The sequence below is a fragment of the Cynocephalus volans genome, chromosome 1 (genome assembly GCF_027409185.1).
Source record: "Cynocephalus volans isolate mCynVol1 chromosome 1, mCynVol1.pri, whole genome shotgun sequence".
Taxonomy (NCBI): domain Eukaryota; kingdom Metazoa; phylum Chordata; class Mammalia; order Dermoptera; family Cynocephalidae; genus Cynocephalus; species Cynocephalus volans.
The window spans coordinates 298282179-298305651 of record NC_084460.1 but is presented as its reverse complement, the minus strand read 5'-3'; the positions used below and the strand labels follow the sequence as shown (position 1 = coordinate 298305651).

Sequence of the window (23473 nt, the reverse complement as noted above, 5' to 3'; positions counted from 1 at the left end):
CAATGATTAAATGTGACAGAGAGCGGAAAGTTCACTGATACAGTTTCAGATTCCACATCACAACCAGCCTTTAGGAAGCTACCGCTTGTCTAATTGTGCTATAGAACCAAAGCAGGATATTCACTGTTACCTAAGAAGGCTATTAAAATATTCTTCCCATTCTCATTTGCACATCTGTGTGAGGCCAGATTTTTTCCCTATACTTCAACCAAAACAACATATCGCAACAGATTTAACACAGAAGCAGATGTGAGCATCCAGCTAACTTCCATTAAGCCAGACAGTAAAAATACTTGAAAAGATACAGTAACTCTTCTCACTAAATTTTTTGTTTTAGGAAATGTATTTATTATTTATAAAAATGTTATTTATATTAACATGTAATGGGTTGATGATTACTTATCTAGAATAATTAAAAATACGTATTTTAGAAATTTCTAAGTTTTAATATCTAAGACAAGTATAACTGTGTTATATCAACACAGCTGTAACTCACATAACAAAAACTCTTTGGGATCTTCAACAATTATTAAGAGTGTAAAGAGCTCCTAAGGCCAAAAGTTTGAGAACCACCATCACAGAGTCATTTTAAGCAAGGAGGTCTCCTCCAAACCTTAGATTCTACACTTCTGTGAATTAACGAGACTAAGTTGGCAGGTAGTGTTTTCTTTCTGTATATAGAATAAATATGAGGGTACCGCAAAAAGTTTGGGGAAAAATAGAATTAAAAGATAAAATGAATCTTTCCATGAACTTTTTGAAGTGCCCTCATATAATACTTGCATTGAAGTCAGTGTATCTTAGAAATATTAAGTACATGTCCCTTTTGAAATTTTCAACATCAAATTTCAAAGTCTGCTTTTTAAAATATAGAAATTATATGGTCACGGAAAAATAGTAGTACAGTATTTGGAACCCATAAAATATAGAGTCCCAGACTTGCACACGTGTGTATTTAATACACTATCACTAAATATGCAATTTGTACAATTCCATCCTTTTGTTTAGTTTTAAAGTCCTGTGTTTATTATAAGTTTAAACAGGAAGAAATGATTTGTGCTTCTGTCTTCATTCTTAACTCAGGCACAGAGAATCTCAATATTTTTTTTTTAAAGGAGGAAGTACAATCTGTTTTAAAGAAAGAATGTTTGTCTCAGGCTAACAATTCTCTAGAGGAAGGAAACCTGCTACTGAATGTACCCAGTTCCTTCTGCTTCTTAAAGACATCGTGTCCGGCCCTGGGTCTGCAGAGAATCCCCACCCTTAATAGCCATCAGTCATTCTTGTGAACATGAACAAACCAACTGATGGAGTATAGAAGAGAGAGGGCTTCGTTCATATCTCTTTTAATTTGCTTCTTTCTCCTCTGCAGGAATTTAACTGGCACATTTCCTGAGTACCCTGAAGTAGAAGAAGGTGGTTCAGCTATTATTTTTACTAACAAGACCCCACAACAGGTACAAATATGCTTGAAAAGTAAAACATAAATATATCATAATCACATATATTTAAACTTTAACATTAATGGGTGCATAGTGTTATTAGGTCTTGGTTATTTTCCCACAAACATTTACTTGGAAACACTCTTGGGTGTTCAATGTATGCGCTTTCAAATTTATTTCAAAATGAATTTATCCTTATTTCTGTCTTGACTTTGAAAGAGATGTGATGACACGTGAAGCATCAGTTTTCTTAGTGAATCCTGAGCAGCTTGATTTCAGGAACCCTTTTTTGTTCCGGTCCCTGCCCTCCTCTCAGTCCCATGTCCTGCCCCCACATCATCAGGGTGCTGATGCCACCCTCCCCTCACCATCCCCCTCGTATCTCATGCTGCAGCACCTTCAGGGCCTTTATACACGTCCTGCACTCCCTCAGCCCCAGGTGCCCCTCTGCTTAATTCTTGGTCATCTGTCAAGAGCTAGGTCCTTGCCTTCCTAATGTTGTACAAGAGAAACAACATTTGAGCATTTCTGTAGATACTCCACTGGTATCTGATGAAATTGACATCTAAAGCTATCTTTTTAATATCTTAATAAACTAGAAATAGGAAGGCTTCTTAACCTCACAGTGTCATAGGAACCAAGAGAAGATTTGCGTTATACTCAATAATGAAGCATTAGAGGCACTGCCATTAAAAGTGAAAATCAAGAAAAGGATAGTTGCTACCAGCACTATTAGTTAATATTTCTCTGGAAGTTTTAACAAAGGCAGTAAGAAAAAAAAAAGGAGTTGAAAGTATTTGAAAAGTGATAATTGTATCATTGTTTTAAGATTATGTGAATATCTTCCTAGAAAACTCAATAAATTTAACAAGAAATTATACTAATGGTACAGAACTATATTGACAAAACCCCAATGAAGAAAATAAAAGGACACTTGAACAAAGAGACTGAGGGATTGTTTCCCTGGATAGAAAGACTCAGTAAGGTACAAATACACACTATCTTTCCATTATTCTATGCAGTTAATGCAATTCCAATTAAAATCAAAACAATTTTTTATTGACATAATTATTTTCAAGTTTACCTGGAAGAACGAATGCATGGATATATCCAAAAAGTTTTTGAAAAGGAACTTTAATGATGAGAAACTTGCCTTATTGATATAAATCAAATCATAGAGTAATTAAAACATCACGATATTGGAAAAAATAGATAGCAACAACAAAAATAACAGATAACATTTATCAGACAAATATTCTGTGCCAGGTACTGTACAAAGTACTCTGTGTAAATTAACTCTTTAATCCTCCTAGTCTATGAAGATCAAACAGTTTGGCCAAATTTACAGTTAGTAAGTTGTGGAGCTGAGATTCAAACCCAGGTAGACTAAGTTTAGAACAGTGTGCTCAGGAACTGAATCAGCTATGAACTGGAATTTAGTAATATAATGATGACATTTCAAACAAGTGGGGAAGGACGGACTATTCAGTAAATGTTGGAACAACTGACTCGCCATGTGGCAAAGTTAAGTAGATCTTCCCTTATTGTATGAGGGTACTTCAAAAGGTTTGTGGAAAAATAGAATTGAAAGATATACAGATCTTTCCATGAACTTTTTGAAGTATCTTCACACAAAATAAATTACAGATAAATTAAATATTTACATGTAAAAATATTAAACTACAAGTTACCAGAAGAAATTGTTTGAATATTTAATAATCAGAGGGTAGGAATAATTTTATAAGCATGCCATCATAAAGAGAATAGGCTGGGAATAATTTTATAAGGCAGATATCATAAAGAGAATAGTATGATACATGTGATTACAGAAAACTCAAATGGCAAAAAAAAGTATAAATGAAATTAGTCATATGACAGACTGAGGAAAATGTTTGCCAACATATGTGATAATGGGTATCTTCCATACATAAAGAGTTCTTAGAAAATAATAAGAAAAATCTGAACACCCCAATAGAAATTTTCTAAAACTCACTAGCAAAGAAATTTAAATATAAAATAAAGTTGCTATATCTCTTTTCACCTATAAGAGTAGTAAAAGTTTTAACCATGATAATAACTGGAGTTGGTGTGCATGTGGAAAAAAGTTACTCCCATACATTGCTACTGGATACACAAATTAGCATGACATATTTTAAGGGACATGGACCAAGTAAATATAAAAATTTTAACGTGTATGCCCTTTGACTCATAAATGCTATTTGAGTAAGTTATACTAAAGAAATAATAAAAAGGCAAGTTGCCATAAATCAGAGGTCAACAAACTTTTTCCATAAAGGGCCAAGTAATAGATATTTCAGGCTGTGGAACATACATTCTCTACCACAACTACTCAACTCTGCCGTTAAAGTATGAAAGCAGCCACAGACAATATGGAAATGAGTGGTCATGGTTGTGTTCCAATAAAACTTCATTTCGAAATGGGCAGCAGGCCAGATCTGGCCCATGTGCTGTAATTTGCTGATCTCCACCATGCATGACTGAAAAAGCTATTCATTGTTTACAGCATTGACAGAAGCAAACAGCCCGATATTCTCTAATAGGGAACTCGTTAAGTAACATGAAGCAGTATGCAGCAGTAAAAACCAAGCTGTAGGTCAGGATCTCACAGCCTCAGCACTACTGACGCCACAGTCCCCCTCGATGTCTTTGTGCTCCCCCACGTGAGCCCTCAGGGTCAAGCACACAGGCTTGTCTCCCACCAAAGTGCTCTCTCTCCACTCCCGCTTGCTGCACAGAGCTCCGAGAGCACAAGTACCAACCCTGTTATTTGGCAGTTCGTCAAGCCCTGCCTTGAGTGGCTGTCATTTTAATTTGGTGTCATTTCACTTTTTTATGTGTTTAGGTAAATCGCCAGGCACTAGTTCTGTGTTGAAAGTCCACGGCAAGAAGCCAAGCACGTTTCGTGTTAGTTTCGAAAGGTAGTGATTATAGGATTAAGAATGTTGGTGGAATGTCTTAGTTGTCCATGGGAAACACTAAAAAGTGGAGTTAACTTCTAGTCAGACTAAAAACAAAAGAAAAAGGATGTCTGGTCTGGTTAATACATTAAAATAAAACAAAGGGAACCACAAAGCAGCTTAACTTTAAAAGGCAGATGACTGAAGAGTCAGAAAAGCACAGTGATTAAAAGCTACAGTTCCATCACACGCTCGATCTGCAACCGTCGACAAGCTACTGCCCCCTCTGTGTCTCAGTTTTCTCATCTGTAAGTGGAGATGCTAGCAATACCTATCTCCCTGGACTTATGTAGTAATTAGGTAAGTCGACACATGTGATGTACTTAGCACAGAGCTTGGCACATGGGGATCTTTCAGAAAGTCTGTGTAGTAGCTGTTGCAACAGCAGTATGAAAATATAGTAGACCAAGCATGATCATTATAACAATGTACATAAATGGTTAAATTTATGTTTATAAAACACAAAAAGAATATGAATACTTTTTATGACATATCATGACATTGATATCAAACCCCCCAAAAGGACTGGATACAAATAAAACCATAGATAAGCCACATTAGATAAGTAAAACAATACAATCAAGAGGTAATTATTCCAGAATGCAAGAACAGTTCAAATCTGTGAATACACTGATCATATAAAGAGATTCAAAAGGAAAAACCATAAGCTCATCACTGTAGATGCTGAAAGGGCATTTTATAAATTCCACATTTATTCTTGATATTAAAAAATAAAACTGCACAAAACTGGAATATATCAACACTTCTTTAACATGACAAAATGTTCCTGTCTTAGTTCAAGACACAATATCTGCTTGATTAAATTCATTAGAAGCATTTCCATTAGTGGCAGGAAAAATAACAGGATGGTCACTATCACCATTGTAATTTAACAGTGTCCCATAGGAATTCTTCAGCACTGTAGGCAAGAGAAAGAACATAGAGATACAGAAAGTGGAATGGAAGAGGTGAATGATCACTTCTTTTGTCGATTTATTCTACACATAGAAAAGCAAAGAGAATAAATCTAAAAAACGACAATATAAAAAATAAGCTGGAGGAGTTATAAAATTAATATGCAGAAAGCAGTAGCTTGTATATATACAAACAGCAGCTAGATAAAAAATATGAGTCCATTTACAACAGCAACAACACAAAGATAAAATACCCAGGAATAAACTTAATAATAATAAAGTGTGTTCTATGTGAAGAAAAGCTTGAAACATTTCTGAGGGAAACTAGCAAAGAAGTGGAAAAGTGTACCATGTTCTTAGGCAGGAGTGCTCAACTTGACTCTCCCAAACATCATCTATAAGTGTGATAGGATCCAATATATATATATATATATACACACACACCAATAATGGCATTATGTTGGGACATTGAGGGAGGATAGACAGGGAGGGAGGGCAACCCATCTAAACTTTAGGTAGAAAAGCAAATAACTAAAAATAAAATGAAGTAAAATTCTGAAAATGAAGCATGAGGAGGAACTAGCCCGGCCAGGTAGTAAATGACTAAAAAGGCACATCCGTGGAAAAGAATAGAAAATCAAGAAATATAACCAAATACGTATGGAAATTTAGTATATAATGAAGGTGGCATCTGAAACATGTAAAAAAAAAAAAAAAAAACCCAAGGGAATAATGGTGGTAGAACAACCAGGTTGTCACATGAGAAAAGAAGGAAATTAAATCCCTATCTCTTTATACTTCACTCCAGAATGATTCCAAATGGATTGAAGATTTAAATGTAAAACAAAACAAAAACATAAAAAGACTAGAAGAAGCCGGGAAGGAAATATGTCATAACCTCAGAATGGGAAAAACCCTTTCTAACTGTGGTGCAAACCCAGGAGTCATAGAAAAAAGAATTGATAAATTCACCTACATAAAACATTTTTTGACCTGCTTGAGAAAAACGACACTGAGAAAGACAAGTGACAGTTGACACATGGGAGAATTACTGGTAATGAGTATCACAGACAAGAGATCATTTTTCTAACATATAAAGAACTCCTACAGCTCTATAAGAAAAAGATCAATTGCCAATATAAAAAAAAAAAAACAGCAGAAAGATATGAATAGACAGTTCTCAGAAAAGAAAATCCAAATGGATTTGAAACATAATAAAAGATGTTCAACATATGAAAACATCAACCTCACACATATAAGAGAAATGTAAACTAAACTACACTGACAGAAAATTAAAAGACTGAACGTCATCAAAATTCAAAACTGTTGCACTTCAAAAGACACCATTAAGACAATTAAAAGACAAGCAATATACTGGGAGAAGATATTTGCAAAACATATACCTGTTAAAAGACTCATATGTAGAATATGCAAAATCTTACACCTTAGGGCCTAGCCCGTGGCGCACTCGGGAGAGTGCGGAGCTGGGAGCGCAGCGACGCTCCCGCCGCGGGTTCGGATCCTATATAGGAATGACCAGTGCACTCACTGGTCAAAAAAAAAAAATCTTACACCTTAATAATAAGACAAACCAATTAAAAAATGGGCAAAAGTCCTGACCAGACAATTCACAAAAGAAGATATAGAATACCTAATAAGACCATGAAAAGATGCTCAACATCATTAGTCATTAGGGAAATGAAAATCTACATCACAATGGAATACCATTTCATACCCACTAGAATGGCTAAAATCAAAAAGAGAGAAAATAACGAATGTCGAGGATTTGGAAAAAGGGGGAACCTTAATCCATTGCAGGTGGAAATGTAAAATGGTGCAGGCACTTTGGAAAATAGTTTGTCATTTTCTTAAAAGTTAAACATAAATTTATCACTATGATAAATGTGTTTTATATGAACGTGTACATTTTATATACAAAAAATGTATACATGAATATTCATAGCAGTGTTACTCATAAAACCAAAAATTTGAAAGAACCTAAATATCCATCAACTTGTAAATTGATGAGCAAAAGGTGGTGTATCAACACAATCGAATATCCTTTGGCAATGCAAAAAAGTACAAACAAATGATACATGCTACAACAAAGATAGACCTTAAAAGCATTATGCCAAGTGAAAGAAGTCACAAACAATAGACTCTATATTATGTGATTCCCCTTATATGAAATGTCCAGAAAAAGTTAATCTATAGAGACAGTAAGTAGATTAGTGCTTGCCTGGGAAGAAGGGGAGGAGAATAAAAAAATGAATTACAATTAGCAGATGTGAGGGGATCTTACTGTGGTGGTGGAAGTGTTCTAAAACTGATTTATGGTGATAGTTGCACAACTTGGTAAATTTACTAAAAAAAATGATTGAGTTGTATACTTGGAATGGGTAAATGTATGATACATAAAATATGCCTCAAGAAAATTATGTTAAAAAAAAAAAAAAGAAAGAAAGAAAACAGGTGGCAGACCAGATTTGGCACTCAGGCCAAAAAAATGATAGCTGACTTAAGAGGCAGAAAAGTGCACTTCTAAATTTGGAAGAATTTTGCTATAGTTGAAGAGTTCTCAGAAAAAAACAAAAATACCTACTATGGCATACCATGTTTCATCCATGTGATTAACAAAAAAAAACATACTATGACAGAGAGCATATGGGGAGCAGGCTCTCTCCTACATTGCTGGCAGAAGTGCAAATAGCACAACCCGTGCAAGGAAGGTTGACAGTATCACAAAGGTACACCCCTTTGATCTGGCATTCCACTTTTAGGAATTTATCCTGGAGATATGCTTGCCACCTGCAAAATGATATTTGTGTGCATTTACTCATGGCAACATTGTTAGTAATAGCAGAAGATTGGAAATAATCTTAATTTCCCTTGGTAGGGGAATGGTCACATAAGTTACGGTACACCTATAAAGCATGAACTGGGAAGCTCTTTATGCCCTGCTACAGAAAGATGGCTGAGACACATTATTAGGTGAAAAATGCAGAACAAGAAGAGTGTGTATAATATGCTAACATTTGGATAAAATGACAAATTTATGTTTATAATATGTATTTGTGTGTATACATGTGTGCACTTTGGAAGATTTTGCTACTTGAAGAATATGAGCAAAATAAATTGAGTACTGGTTTAAAAAAGAGACAACTACAATGACATATCATTTTTCACCTATGTGGTTGGAAAACATAACACAGTGTCAGTGTGCTTTACATATATACTCATGTATGTATGTGTGTCTATACATAAATATATTTGCTTATATACTTGCATATAAATATGTATAAAATGTCTATGGAAGCATATCCAGAGTATTTGGGTTGACTTCAGAAAGTGGAGCATGATCAGCCACACAGTGGTAGTGACCACGACCCCAGTGACCTGCTTGGCACAGGACTATAGCAGACTTCTCTGCTGAGGACCTCAACAGCCCTTGTGGCCACCATGCACCCACCCCCCAAACACACACAGACAGCTTTCAGCGTTTGCTGTCATGAACCCCAGCAGCTTGTTGTGCAGAAGATCCTACCAGCTTTCACCACTGAGGAAACCAATGCATGTTCAGCAGCAGCAGATCCTCTGCAGCTTTCACCATGGAGAGCCCTGTGTTTCTTTTCATCTTCACAGTCTCCAAGTTCCTGAGTCAATTTCCCTTCTTCCCATTCCCTGGAGCTACCCAGAGCCACATGACTGCTCATGCCATGGTTGCTGTAACCCAGGGGCCCACCCTAGTGGCCTTTGTCTTCTCCAGGTGCCTAAGCCACCACTTCTCCTCCCCAGAGCCACCCCAGCTGCTGTCTGTACAGGTGCCCAGGGACCAAGAGCAGCTATTGTGCATGAGCCTGCAAACAGCCCTTCAGTCCCCACCACAGGCTCCAACCCCACCATTGTACACACCTGAGGCTGACCCCTGCAGCTGAGTGAGCACAAGCAGCTTGCCCTGCCCCCAGCTTCTACCCCCACCATGGTGCTTATGTCCAGTGCTGGCCCCTGCAGCTGCACATGCATCCAACTCCAGCTCAGCCCACAGCTGCCCACATACACAGACAGGCTGAACCTGTCACTGACCTGCAGCTAGCCCCTGTAATTGTGCATGTGCAGGCTGCTGGCTCCCACTGCTTGCATGTGCCTGTAGCTGGCCCCAGCCCTGCCCCTAACCTAGTCCTCGCCACCATGCTCAAGCCTACAGATGGCCTCTGATGCCACCATGTACCTGTAGCCAGCTTCCACAGCAGAGTATGTGCTCACCATTGGCTCTGGTCTCCATTGCTGCCAGCTCTGGACCCAAGCCATAAAACCCAGAGGCACAGCTGAGGACCCCAACAGACCTCCCAGCCACTGCAGAGCCCCCACAGCTGTCACCTCCAAGGACCACATAGGTGCCAATATCACAGACTCCAGCTGCCTGAGCCTATGAGACTCAGTGTCCCCTTAGATCTGGAGCCATCAAATGCTCCTACACTTGGTGCTCCACTCCACTAGACCCAGTGCTACAGCGCCTCCAATATACCTCCACCCTCCTCCCCATCCCTACCCCCAGAGGTGAAGGTCACTTTTTTTACCAAACCCAGTTTATAAAATCTGGAATAGGTGATTGTTTTTTCAAATGCGCAGCAACGTTTGCAAGACTACAATGATCATGAAGAGTTAGGGAGATATGACATCACCAACAGAAAACAATAAAGTTCCAGTAACTAATTCCAAAGAATTGGAGATCCATGAATTGCATGACAAGGAATTCAAAATAATTGTTCTAAAGAAAGTCAGAAAATTACAAGAGCACAAATAAACCACTTAATGAAACCAGGAAAGCAATACAAGAATAAAATGAAAAGCTAAACAAAGAGACAGAAAACAAAAATGAACCAAACAAACAATTTGGAGCTGACAAATACAATAACTGAACTTTAAAAGTACAATAGTCTTCAACAGTAGACTTGATCAAATGGAAGATAGAATAAGCAAACTCGAAAACAGATCATTTGAAATCATCCAGTCAGAGGAGAAAAAAGAAAAAATGAAAAGGAACGAAGAGAGCCTATAAGATCTATGGTATACCACCAAGAAAGCTAACATTTGATTAATAGGAGTTAAGGAGAAAACAGAGAGAAAGGGACAGAAAGCTTATTTAAAGAAATAATAGCTGAAAATTTCCCACATATGAGTTGAAGATATTAACATCCAGGTACAGGAAGCTCAGAAGTCTCCAATCCAATTCAACCCAAAGAAGAATGCATTAAGACACATTCCAATCAAACTATCAGAAATCAAAGACAATGAAGGAATTCTGAAGCAGCAGGAGATAAAAAACAAATTATATGTGAGAGAGCCCCAATACAACTATCAGAAGATTTCTTGACAGAAACCTTGCAGGCCAGGAAACAGTGGGGTGATATATTCAAAGTGCTAAAAGAAAAAAAAACTGTCAACCAAGAATACTTTTCCTAGAAAAGCTGTCCTTCAGAAATGAAAGTGAAATAAAGATTTTCCTAGAAAAGCAATATCTGAGTGAGATCATTCCCACTAGACCTGCCCTACAGGAAATGCTAAAGGAATTTTTTCAAGCTGAAACGAAAAGCTGCTAGTTAGTAACATGGAAACATAAAAGTCCATGCCTCACTGGTAAAGGTAAATATATAGCAAGTTGAGAATACTCTAAAACTATAATGGTGATGTGTAAATCCCTTACAACTCTAATATAAATGTTAAAAGACCAAACTATTAAAAAAAAACCTACAGTTACAGTAACTTGTTAATGGATACACAAAATAAAAAGATGTAAACTGTAACATCAAAAACACAAAATGGGGGAAAGGGAGTAAAAGTGCAGAGCATTTATATGCAAGCAAAGTTAAGTTGTTGTCAGCTTAAAATAGCCTGTTATAAGATACTTTATGTAAGCCTTATGGTAACCACAAAGCAAAATACTTTAGTAGATATACAAAAGAGAAAGGACTCAAAGCATACCACTATAAAAAATCATCAAATCACAAAGGAAAACTGCAAGAGAGGAAGAAAGAAAAAAAGGATCTACAAAACAACTAGAAGACAATTAACAAAATGGCAATAGTTACCATAAGTACCGTGAATATAAATAGATTAAATTCTCCAGTCAAAACACAGAGTGGCTAAATGAATAAAAAGACAACACCCAACTATATGCTACACACAAGAGACTCACTTCAACTTTAAATAAACACATAAACTGAAAGTAAAGAGATAGAAAAAGATATTCCATGTCAATGGAAACCAAAAGAGAGCAGGAGTGGCTATAATTATATACCAAAATAAACCTTAAGTCAAAAACTGTAAAAAGGGCCAAATAAGGTCATCATAATGATAAAGGAGTCAATTCATCAAGTGGATGTAACAATTATAAATATATATGTACCCAACATTGGAGCACCTAAATATATAAAGCAAATATTAATAGATCTGAAGGGAGAGATAGATTGCAATACAATAAGAGCAGACGACTTCATACCCCATCTTTAACAAAGCACATATCATTCAAACAGAAAATCAATAAGGAAATATTAGACTGGACTTCTGCAATACTTTAGACCAAATGGACCTAACAGACATACACAGAACATTCAATCCAACAGCAGCAGAATATACATTCCTTTCTAGTGCACACAGAACATTCTCCAAGATAAATTCTATGTTAGGCCACAAAACAAGTCTTAACAAATTTAAGAAGATCAATGCCAAGACTGAATCATGAAGAAACAGAAAATCTGAACAGGACAATAATGAGTAAAGAGAGTAAATCAGTAATCAAAAACGTTCTGAAAAGAAAAGTCCAGAATAGATGCTTCTTAGGGAAATTCTACCAAACGTTTAAAAAAACTAACCAATCCTTCTCAAACTCTTCCAAAAAGTTAAACCGGAGAACATACTTTCAGACTCATTTATGAGGCTAGCATTATTCTGATACCAAAGTCAGACAGGACACTGCAGTAAAGGAAAATTACAAGCCAATGTCCCTGAAGAACACAGATGCAGCAATTCCCAACAAAATACTAGGAAACAAAATTCAAGAGCACATTAAAAGGATAATTTACCATGCTCAAATGGGATTTATCTCTGGTATGCAAATTTGTTTCAACACATGCAAATCAATCAGTGTGATACACCATATTAATAAAATAAAGGAAAAAAATCACATGATCATCTCAATAGATGCAGAAATAACACTGACAAAATTCATCACACTTTAATGATTTAAAAAAAAATTCTCAACAAATTAGGTATATGAGGGAACTTATCTCAACACAATAAAGGTCATATATGAAAAGCCCACAATTAACCTATACTTGATGATGAAAAACTGAAATCTTTTCCTCTAAGATAAGAAACAAGATAAGGATAACCACTCTTGCCACTTCTATTCAACATAGTACCGGAAATCCTAACCACAGCAATTAGGCAAGAAAAAGAAGTAAAAAGCATCCAAACAGGAAATGAAGAAGTGAAATTGTTTCTGCTGACAAAATGATCTTATATGTAAAAAATTGCAGAGACTCCACCAAAAAACTATTAGAACTAATAAATTCAGTAAAGTTGCAGGATGCAAAACATACAAAAATCAGTAGTCTTTGTATACACTAACAATAAACTCTCTGAAAAAAGAAATCAAGAAAACAATCCCATTTACAATAGCATCAAAAAAAAATAAAATTTAGGAATAAATTTAACCAAGGAGGTGAGAGATCTATATACTGAAAACTATAAAACAGTGAGGAAAGAAATTGAAGACACAATTATACAGAAAGATACCCTGTATTCGTGAATTGGAATAATTAATATTAATAAATGTTCATACTACCCAAGCAATTTACAGATTTAATGGAATCTCTGTCAAAATTCCAGTGACATTTTTCACAGAAATAGAAAAAACAATCCTGAAATTTATGTGAGACTACAAAAGACCATGAAGAGCCAAAGCAATCTTGAACAAAAAGAACAAAGCTGAAGGCATTGAACTACCTAATCTCAAAATCTACTATAAAGCTATAGTTATCAAAACACCTTGGTACTGACATAAAAATAGACATATAAACCAATACAACAGAATAGAGAGCCCAGAAATAAGTCCACATGCTATGGTCAATTAATTTGATTTTTGACAAAGGTGGCAAGAATACACAAGATGGAAAGGACAGTCTTTTTGATAAATAGTGCTGGGAAAACTGGATATCCACATGCAGAAGTATGAAATCGGACCTTTATCTAATACCAAAAATCAACTCAAAATGAATTAAAGATTTTAACATAAGACCTGAAACTGTAAAACTACTGAAGAAAACATAGTGGGGAGCTCCATGACATTGATTCAAGCAATGATTTTCTGGATATGACCCCCAAAACACAAGCAACAAAAGTAAAAATGGACAAATACAATTGCGTCAAAATAAAAAGCTTCTGCACAGCAAAGGAAAAAGTTAACAGTGTAAAGAGACAACCTGTAGAGTGGAAGAAAATATTCACAGACCATACATACATCTGATAAGGTGTCAATATCCAAAATATAGAAGGAGCTCAATAGCGAGAAAACAAATAACCAGATTAAAAAATGGGTGAGGGACCTGGATAGACATTTCTCAAAAGAAGACATAAAAATGGCCAACAGGTATATGAAGTGTCTGACATCACAGAATAATGCAAATTAGACCACAATGAGATATCATCTCACACCTGTTAGAATGGCTGTTATCAAAAAGGCAGAAGATGATATGTGTTGGCAAGGATGTGGAGAAGAGGGAACCCTTGTACATTGTTAGTGTTTGGTACAGTCATTATGGAAAACAAGTATGGAGTTTCCTCCAAAAACTAAAATGAGAACTACCATATGATTCAGCAATCCCACTACTGGATAGATTTCCAAAGGAATTGAAGTCAGTATGTCAAAGAGATATCTACACTCCAGTGTTCATTTCAGCATTATTCACAGTAGCCAAGATATGGAATCAACCTAAGTGTCCGTCAGTGGATGAACAGATAAAGACAGTGTGATATATGTACCCAATGGAATACTATTCAGCCTTTAAAAAGAAGGGAATTCTGTCATTCGCAACAATATGGATGAACCTGGAAGACATGATGCTAGGTAAAATAAGCCAGGCACAGAAAGACAAACGCTGTACAATCTCATTTACATGTAGAATCTGAGAAAATCTAACATATAGAGTAGGATGGTGATTATCAGGGGCTGGGAAGAGGATCAGGGAGTGGGGAGATGTTGGTCAAAAGGGGCAAAGTTTCAATTAAAGAAGAGTAAGTTCTGGAGATGTTTTGTACATCATGGTGACTATAGTTAATAATGTTTTGTATACTTTAATATTGCTAAAAAGAATAGATTGTATGTGTTCTCATCACAAAAAATTAGTATGTGAGGTGATGTGTATGTTCATTCATTTGATTTAACTATTCCACATGTATACATACATCAAAACATCATGTTGTACACTAAAAATATATAAATTTTATTGATTATACCTTAATAAAAAGAAAAAATGTTTAAAAAGAAAGTGGCCCTTGTTGGCTGCCTAACACCATGGGGAGGAAACCTCTCACTATATGTATGTGTAATCACTCATTCATAATTTGAGAATTTGAACCATGTAAATGTAGTAACTATTTAAAAAATTAAATTAATAAACTAGTTAAGGATATAGAGAAAATAAACCATGTAACTAATAAGGCTTAAAAACATTACACTGAGGTGATTGGCATCACCAAGATGGCAAAATAGACCATCTTGGCATCTCTCCCCCTCACAAGAGATCAACTTACAGCTATTCAAACACAAAAGTTGCCATCCTGAAATCACTGGAACTTGGGGGAACGAGGAGGAAGTCAAACTATCCCTATTTGCAGATGACATGATCATATATGTAGAAAACCCTAAACACTCCACCAAAGAATTACTAGAACTAATAAATCAATTCAGTAAATCAGCAGGATACAAAATCAATGCATAAAAATCAGTAATCTTCCTATACGCCAATAATGAAATAGCTGAAGAGGAAATTGAAAAAGAAATCCTCTTCACAAGAGCTACCAAAAAAATTTAGCTATCTAGGAGTAAAAATAGCTACCAAAAAAATAGCTATTTATGAGTAAATTTAACCAAAGAGGTGAGAGACCTCTGCAACAAAAACTATAAAGCATTGGTGAAAGAAACTGGAGAAGACATAAATAAATGGAAAGATATCACATGTCCATGGGTTGGAAGAATTCATATCATCAAAATGCCCATTTAACCCAAAGCAATGTGCAGATTCAGTGTAATTTCTATCAAAATAACAATGAAATTCTTCACAGAAGTAAAAAAAAAAAAAAAAAAGAAAAGAAAAGGTCTTAAAAAACAAAGGACCTCATATCACCAAAACAATCTTAAACAAAAAGAGCAAAGTCAGAGGCATCACACTTCTTGACTTCAAAATATACAATAAAGCTATAAGAACCAAAACAGCATGGTAGTGGTATAAAAGCAGATAAATTGACTGATGGAACAGAATACAGAGCCCAGAAATAAAACCCACACACTTAACAGCCAACTGACTTTCAACAAAAGGGCCGAAAATATACAATGGGGAAAGGAAATGGTGCTGGGAAAACTGGGTATCCACATGCAGAAGATTTAAACTAGACTCTTATCTCTCACCATACACTAAAATCAACTCAAAATGGATTGAGGACCTAAATTTAAAACTCAAAACTATGAAAGTACTAGAAGAAAACAGAAGAAATGCTACACAAAGTGGGAGTGGGCCACACTTTTTTAAAACAAGATTACAAAGGTACAGGCAACTGGAGCAAAAAGCTTGCACACAGAAAACGTCTCAATCAACAAAGTGAAGAGACAAGCTACAGAGTGGAAGGAAGTGTTTGCAAACTACACATCAGACAAGGGGCTAATATCTAGAACATATGAGGAACTCAAACAACTCAACAGTTAAAAAAAACCCAATTAAAAAATGGACAAAGGACTTGAACAGACATTTCTCAAAAGAAGACATGCAAATGGCCAACAGGTACATGAAAAAAAAATGCTCAGCATCACTAATCACTAGGGAAATGCAAATTAAAACCACAATGAGTTATCATCTTATTCCCGTTAGAATAGCTATTATCAAAAATACAACAAATGCTGGCAAGGATGTGGAGAAAAGGGAATTCTCCTACATTGTTGGTGGGAATGTAAATTGGTACAGTCATTGTGGAAAAAGGTATGGAGGTTCCTCACAGAACTAAAAGTTGAACTGTCTGTGAGGCAGCTATCCCATTACTGGGTATATACCCAAAGGAAATGAAATCAATGTATTGAAGAGACACCTGAACTCCAATGTTTATTGCAACATTATTCACAATAACCAAGAGATGGAGTCTGCCTAAATTGCCTCTCAGCAGATGAATGGATTTTAAAAAGTGTGATATATACACACAATGAAATACTATTCAGCTATTTAAAAAATGAATTCCTGTCATTTGCAACAATGTGGATGGAACTGGAAATCATGTTAAATGAAGTAAGTCTGTGACAGAAAGACAGATACCACGTGATGTCTCTCATATGTGGAATCTAAAAATCAAAAAAGTGTTTCTCATAGAAGTAGAGAGTAGAATAATGGTTACCAGAGGCCAGGAAGGGAGAGGGACTGGGGGAGGGGAAGTGTTGGGTTAAGGAGTACAAAGCTATGCCACCTACCCCAAGTGAATCAATGCACTTACTATACATGCATGTATTGAAACGACACGCTGCACCCCACAAATAAGTTCAATTAAATGTTAGGATAAAAATTTTTTTAAAGATACACTGAAATGTATACTCCACAAACAAGGAATTCATCTTTTTTTCTGATGCTTACATTTTATATATCAGGCTATTTTAAAAACAAATCTTGACATTTCTAAACCTTTCCAAACTTCTAAGAATCAGAACACGTTCATGTCCCGTAAGTGTTTCAGAACATTGAAAATGTGGGCAGCCACAGCTTGATCCTATGAGTTCAGGTAAGCCAGATCCTCAAGGGAAATATTGCTATTTTGACAACAAAGGACCTTTAATTCAGTCTAGAAACAACCTTTTTATTACTAGATAATGTGCACAGCATGTATGTCACCTCTCGCCTTCACCAATATCCTTCTCTGAGCCTCACCCACCAAATTCTTCACTAGAGCCCAGGGGATGGGCGGCCTCTGGATAGTGTGAAGTTGCCGTCTTTTGGGCACTTGACTATAGTTTTCTTTTTAGAAAGTGCAGATGGTGCCACAATATCCTGCTTTGTACATGATAAAACTATTTTTTACTTTTAACATTCTAAACTAAGCTCTGAAGAACAACATAGGTATAAATATCAAAAATATAATACCAGAAAATAAACTTCAGCATTTTAGGAAATCACAAATAAGGCACGGTCCAGTCGTCTCCCCAGGAAGACGGTTCAGCACAGCATGCCAGAGGTGGCATGCTATCAGCCCTCGTCCCACCCCTGCTTTCTCAATCGCACGCTTGCTCTGTCTTCAGAGGTAACTACTGCCCTCCGAATGCAGCGTGTCATTCTTTTACCTTTCTTTATACCTGGGCTACATATGTGTGTACCTGAAACTGTAGGCTATGGATTTTTTTATTGAACTATATGCATTTTATACTGTAGAATAATTTGACATGTATTCTTTTGCGTCTCGCCTCTTTCTACATTGTGAAACTCACCCTGGTTATCACCCATTTGAATCTCAGCTCAGCTACTTACTAGCTGTGTGTCCTTGGCCAAATTACTGAAATCTTTGTGTCCCTCCTTCATAAACCGAGCCAGTAACAACACCCATCGTGCGATTGTGTCTATCAGTGAGTTAATCGTTTTGAAGCTCTCAGAACTACGCCTGGCATATCGTAAGTGCTGCACAGGTAATGTTGGCTTCATTTTCGTGCTGAGGAAACTCAGTCTCAGAGAGGTTATGCAGCTTACCTCAGTCATGTGACAGGTGATGAGCAGAGCTTTGAGGGCCAACGGGAAGTGTGTCCTGTCATCCAGACAGGAAGTGTGTCCCCTCACGCAGACAGGAAGTGCATCCTGTCATGGGCACCATGTATCTCCCAGAACTCATGGCTCTTTACGGCAGTGAGTGAGTGCTCAGTAAACACCTGTTGGGTTGAACTGATTTTTATGGGATTTTTTACAAACCTGTACTAATTCTCTAATGGTGCTAATCCTTTGTGACCCAGGTAATTTTTAATAAATATTTTAAATTTTAGGAGAACTAATTGTCTTTGGTCACTGAAACATATGAACTAAATCACATGTGAAAGAAACTAACTCTGAGAAGAGATGCATGATCATTCATACAAAAGGGAAGTTATTACAAGAGCGACTGTCGCCATCCAAGTCCAGGCAGGAGACAGAAAGCATCCTCAGCTTGGATTTTGAAGAGTTGCAGGCAGGGCTGGCACATCCAGTGGTTGTGGGATGTTGAGGAAGTCGTGGCCTCTCCTGGTGTTTGTAGAACCCTGAGAGCCAGAGCAGTTCTGAGTGAAAGAGGGGACTGGGTTCAGAAATGTCCAACCTCTCTCTTCATCTGCCTCTGAGACCCAATTCTGCCTTCTTCTGAGAATCCCACTAAAGGGGTAGGCCTCCAGGGTCCAGGGCAGGGAAGAGAAGGGACACTGACCAGCACAAATACTTCTCTCCAATCAGGAAAAATAGTCCTCCTCTAGATAGGGGTCTATAAAAATGCTATGATTATTTTGGGTTTTTTTTTACCAGGTTATTGAGGATATCATTGCAAACCAAGAAGAGGAGGAAAAAAACAGAAAGAAGAAAAAGGGAAAGAAACCCAAGAAAGCCAAAAAAAAGAAGCCAAATAAAAAAGCAAAAGATAAGGTAAAGAATTTGTATACAATTTTAGAAATCTGATAATTTTTTAGTGGCATTTTTCGCTTTGAATCAATGGGATAATATCAAATCTGTTGAGATTGCAGTCATTTATTTCCTAGGAAAACCATTCTATCTACCAACAGTTTTTCAATGTTTTTATGTTGATCAACAATCAGCCGCCATGTTTTCTATGACTTATAAATAACTATTAGGAAAAGGAATTGTTTGAACAACTCAGAGACTTTACATGTTTACTAACATATGTGATACTTTTGAATTTTTATTTCTCAAAATAAATTATCCCACTTGTCATTCCTCAAGGATAGGGAGAAGGAGAAATGTTTGAAAAACCAAGTAACCGCTGAAAAGTCAAAATAATCATATCTAATTTAACCAAAGTGTGTTCATTTGATTTTATTATTAAATATTGATATATATATATTTTAATGGAAGGATTTTTTTTCTTGTTATCCAAAAGAAATCAGAGTTCACACAGTGTCATTTTGGCCAGGTTTTCTCTTGTGTGGTTGGGCTGGAAGTGGTGGTGCAGTGGGCTTGCCAGCTGCTATTATCTTCGGTGCAGTAACTGGAGGGTCTTCATCTTCAAGCATGTGGGATAGGTGCATTCCCAGGGCTGTTGTGTGCTCTCAGCATAAACGATTGTAGATTAGCTCTCAAGAGTGGATCCCTAAAGGTTATGGTCCCACTGTGACTCTAATCTGAATCAGCTCTCATGAGTGGATCTCTAAAGGGTATAGTCCTCTATGACGCTAATCTGTATCAACCCTCAAGTGTGGGTCCCTGACGGGTCTGCTGCTGGCTGACCCTTACAGCCCTTGCCTCACTATCAGTCTCTCCCTTGGTGTCCCTTCTGGTGGGCGGGTGGATGGCCCAGATTCCTCTTTCCCTCCAGTCCCCGTTGGGAGGAGACGGGGGAAAAGAGCCATGAAGAGAGGTGAGCACAGCCACCGGCCCCAACCAGCCCGTTAAAGGACCCTCAGATGCGGCGGGGGTTCTGTTGAGCAGTTCCGTTTATTATCACACAAGCACTTGCTTTTAAAGGGAAATGGGGAAGGGAGGTTTTTACATCCTCCAATCAGCTTAAAGATTATGAGAGCATGCGTCCTGTCTCAATGCCTGGATATTGCAATCACGCAGTGTTCACGAGCACGGAAGCGCGTATTTGGCCAATAAGGGCTAAGGCAAGGTTCCCGCAGACACTCCCACCCTACTTCCTCCTGGTGCCGTCTTAGGCTGCCACATTAATACTCCCTTGTGGGCCCATAATGGTGCTGCTTGTAATGTCACTTAAGGTGGCATTAGTTTTTAAGGCCCAATAGGTCCCTAAAGGTTATGATCCACTGTGACTCTGTGTAGAGCCAGAGGCCCGGCTTTAGCTCAGGTAGCAAAGGCCATGCCCCTTATGTTCCAAGACATTCTCTGACCAATGCTAAGACTTGTGAATTTCTCTGTGGGAGAAGAGAAGCAACTCGCTGGGGGCTGGCAGACTGAGTCTGGAAACTCTGGTGCCATGTTACAGTGAGAGAGAAAAGGGATAGGCTGTGTGATCAAGGACGATGAGCAGTTGGACCAACGAGCCAGAAGTTGTGAACAAGGTAGGAAGGGGGCTGGGGAATTCATAATGGCAATACCCAAAGTCTACATCAATGCAAGGTGTAGGCGATGGTGATAAAAGGCAACATTTTGTTAAAAATCCCTTGGCGTGGTTGCTACTGGTCAGCTGGAACAACTCAGAGACTTTACATGTTTACTAACGTATGTGATATGATTCCTTTTGCATCACCCATCTGCTGCACTGTGATAAGCAGCAAGTCTCTCATCTGCCCCTATTTGTCTTCATCCCCTCATCAGCCATGTTCCATTGTTGTTCACTGCATGAACAAAAAGAGAGAGACACCTTACTTCTCATTTGGGGCTCAACCCTAGTCACTGGTGGTAGGTGCTGACGTGAGCCCCTTGATGCCCCCTTAGGACCAAAGCACTCAACCCCCCAGCTACCCATAATGTCAGTGTAGAAAGTTCACAGCTAAAGTCCTTCCCCAGGAATTGCTCCAGTCTAAGGGAGCCACTCCAAGTGAGGTTACACCCCTCCTGGGGAAGCCATCATCCAAGGATAGTCACATGACAGTACCAAAAACCTGCCCTCTCACCTGCCACCTGGACAACTCTGAAAGGTTCTCCTTGCTCCTGGGCTTCCTGAGGGATCAGCTGATAGCTCTCCTTGAGAAGAGTTCTTAACTGAACACCAAAAGCAGGATTTATAAAAGGAAAAATTGGTAAATTGAACCTCATCAAATTAAAAATCTTTTGCTCTGTGAATGACCCAGTGAAGAGGATAAAAAGACAGCTATAGAATGGGAGAAAATATTTGCAAACTACATATCTGAAAAAGGACTAGTACCTAGAATACATAAAGAACTCTCAAAATGTAACAGTTAAAAAAAAAGTCTTTCTTTCAAATCCTTGGTTTTAAATCCAAAATTATTGAGGATTGCAGATAAGGAACAGCCCTATTAAGAGTACTTTAATAGAGGAGAATGGTACAATGTGCCAGAAGGACATTTTCTGCAAACCAATAGCAAATGTGCTTTCAATATCATGGTAATTTAATTTGTCTCATAGTCAGTTGTGTGGACCTCGCATTGGCTTTAGAAATAAAAACAACAGAAATGGAGTGCTATGCAGTCCATCCTTACAACTGTTTTCTCTTTGTTATTTCTCAAGCCATATGTTAAACCATTTGGAACTATTTAAAGTGGTTTTGATCTGTCCATAGCACATGATCACTTGAATAGTAAAGAATCTTCTCTAAATTCATTCCAGCCATAAAATGACTTAACTTAGTGCTGAATTCTTCTGGAAAGATCTTTAGACCTATATTCAGCACAGTTACCTTTAGAAGCATGTGTTTATCTGCAGTGTCGACCACAGCACCCCCCTCCAATCACTTGGCCCAAGGAGGTGCTCTGTGTTGAACCATTGAGTCAACCACATTCTTATATTATCTTAAAGCATTTCAAACCAAATTTTGCACTACTTCACAATGATGGAAAAGTGCAGGTCATGCACTTCCAAAGGGTGCTGTCAGGAATGAGAACACCATCAATGGAAACGTGTGTATTGAGCATGTTCTGTAACCACTGAAGTGCAGTAAGTGAGGAAGATGTGAGGAAGTGAGAGGCTTGCCTTCTGAGCTATAGACAATGGAGTCCTTAACCCAGGGACCCTACCTATGCATAGACAGATAGGTGGATAGGGTCTACCCTATGGATAGACCTCCTGAAATTGTACATGAGCTTTTATGTGAAAGTGCATTCTCCTGAGGAGAAGGTGTGTGAGCTTTCTTTATTTTTCAAGGGACCCTTCCCTCTAAAAAGCTCAAAAACCACTGCCTAGAGAAAGGACATACTTGGTTGTACAGGAAAAGGGCCAACAGGAGCACTGCGGAACAGAGCGATGATCTGTCAGCATTAGAGGGGATGGGGAGGTTTCATGGGGGATATGGAGTGTCAGTTAGGAGACTCAGGGGTCTATGCTTGTAACCCAAGTCTGCTTGCATCTCCCCATCTCCACAGGCACCACCTGAACATGCGGTGTCATTACTTATCAAGGAAACAACGGCAACAGCCCGCTAGCTGACACCCCCACATCCTCTCCGGCCATTCTATCAGCGGCTTCCCCGCAGTAGCCAGAGTGACCCCAAACTCTGATCAGCACCCCTAACAGCACTTGGAACTCAAGAGCTATGCAATGATTAGTTCTAAGGGATGAGTGAATGCTCAGATAAAGACCTCCCTGGGATAGAGGTAGCCGATATAAAGAGATGGAACAGAGGAACGAGATATCGAGAAGGGTGACTGGCCTGGCTGCCTGGGTGTTGGAGGAGCAGGAGGAGACCAAGGAGTTGCGGTGGCTCCAAGTGTCTTGAGTGGAACAATGGAAAGAAGGAGGAGCCAAAGAACTGGAGGTGGCTTCAGAACTATTAAGTCAAACATTTATCTATTGTCAAACAGCTGGAAGTTCAGGACAAACTTGGGTGAGATCAAGATTGGTAGTGTAGGTGCAGGACTCATCCCTGTGCAGGAAAACCTTTGCTGAAGGCGAAGGCATGGCTGAGTTGCAGGAAAATCAGTGTGGGTGTACGTTGGAGAATCTGGATTACATCCACATATCGGGGCAGGAGGAAGAGGCAAAACCCGTGAGGGAACAGCCTGGGAGGC

The 23473-nt window shown here is 38.0% G+C and overlaps 1 protein-coding gene across 3 annotated transcripts in view; it reads left to right on the top strand.

Moving 5' to 3' along the window:
• IQCA1 (IQ motif containing with AAA domain 1) overlaps positions 1-23473 on the top strand; it is a 165060-nt gene that overhangs the window by 52642 nt on the left and 88945 nt on the right. For 2 of the 3 annotated variants that reach the window (XM_063115147.1, XM_063115137.1), the window contains exons 7-8: positions 1373-1457; positions 19122-19238. In XM_063115147.1, the coding sequence (XP_062971217.1) occupies positions 1373-1457; positions 19122-19238 (202 nt within the window). The remainder of the gene's footprint in view (positions 1-1372; positions 1458-19121; positions 19239-23473) is intronic. The other variant, XM_063115154.1, reaches the window with a different exon arrangement.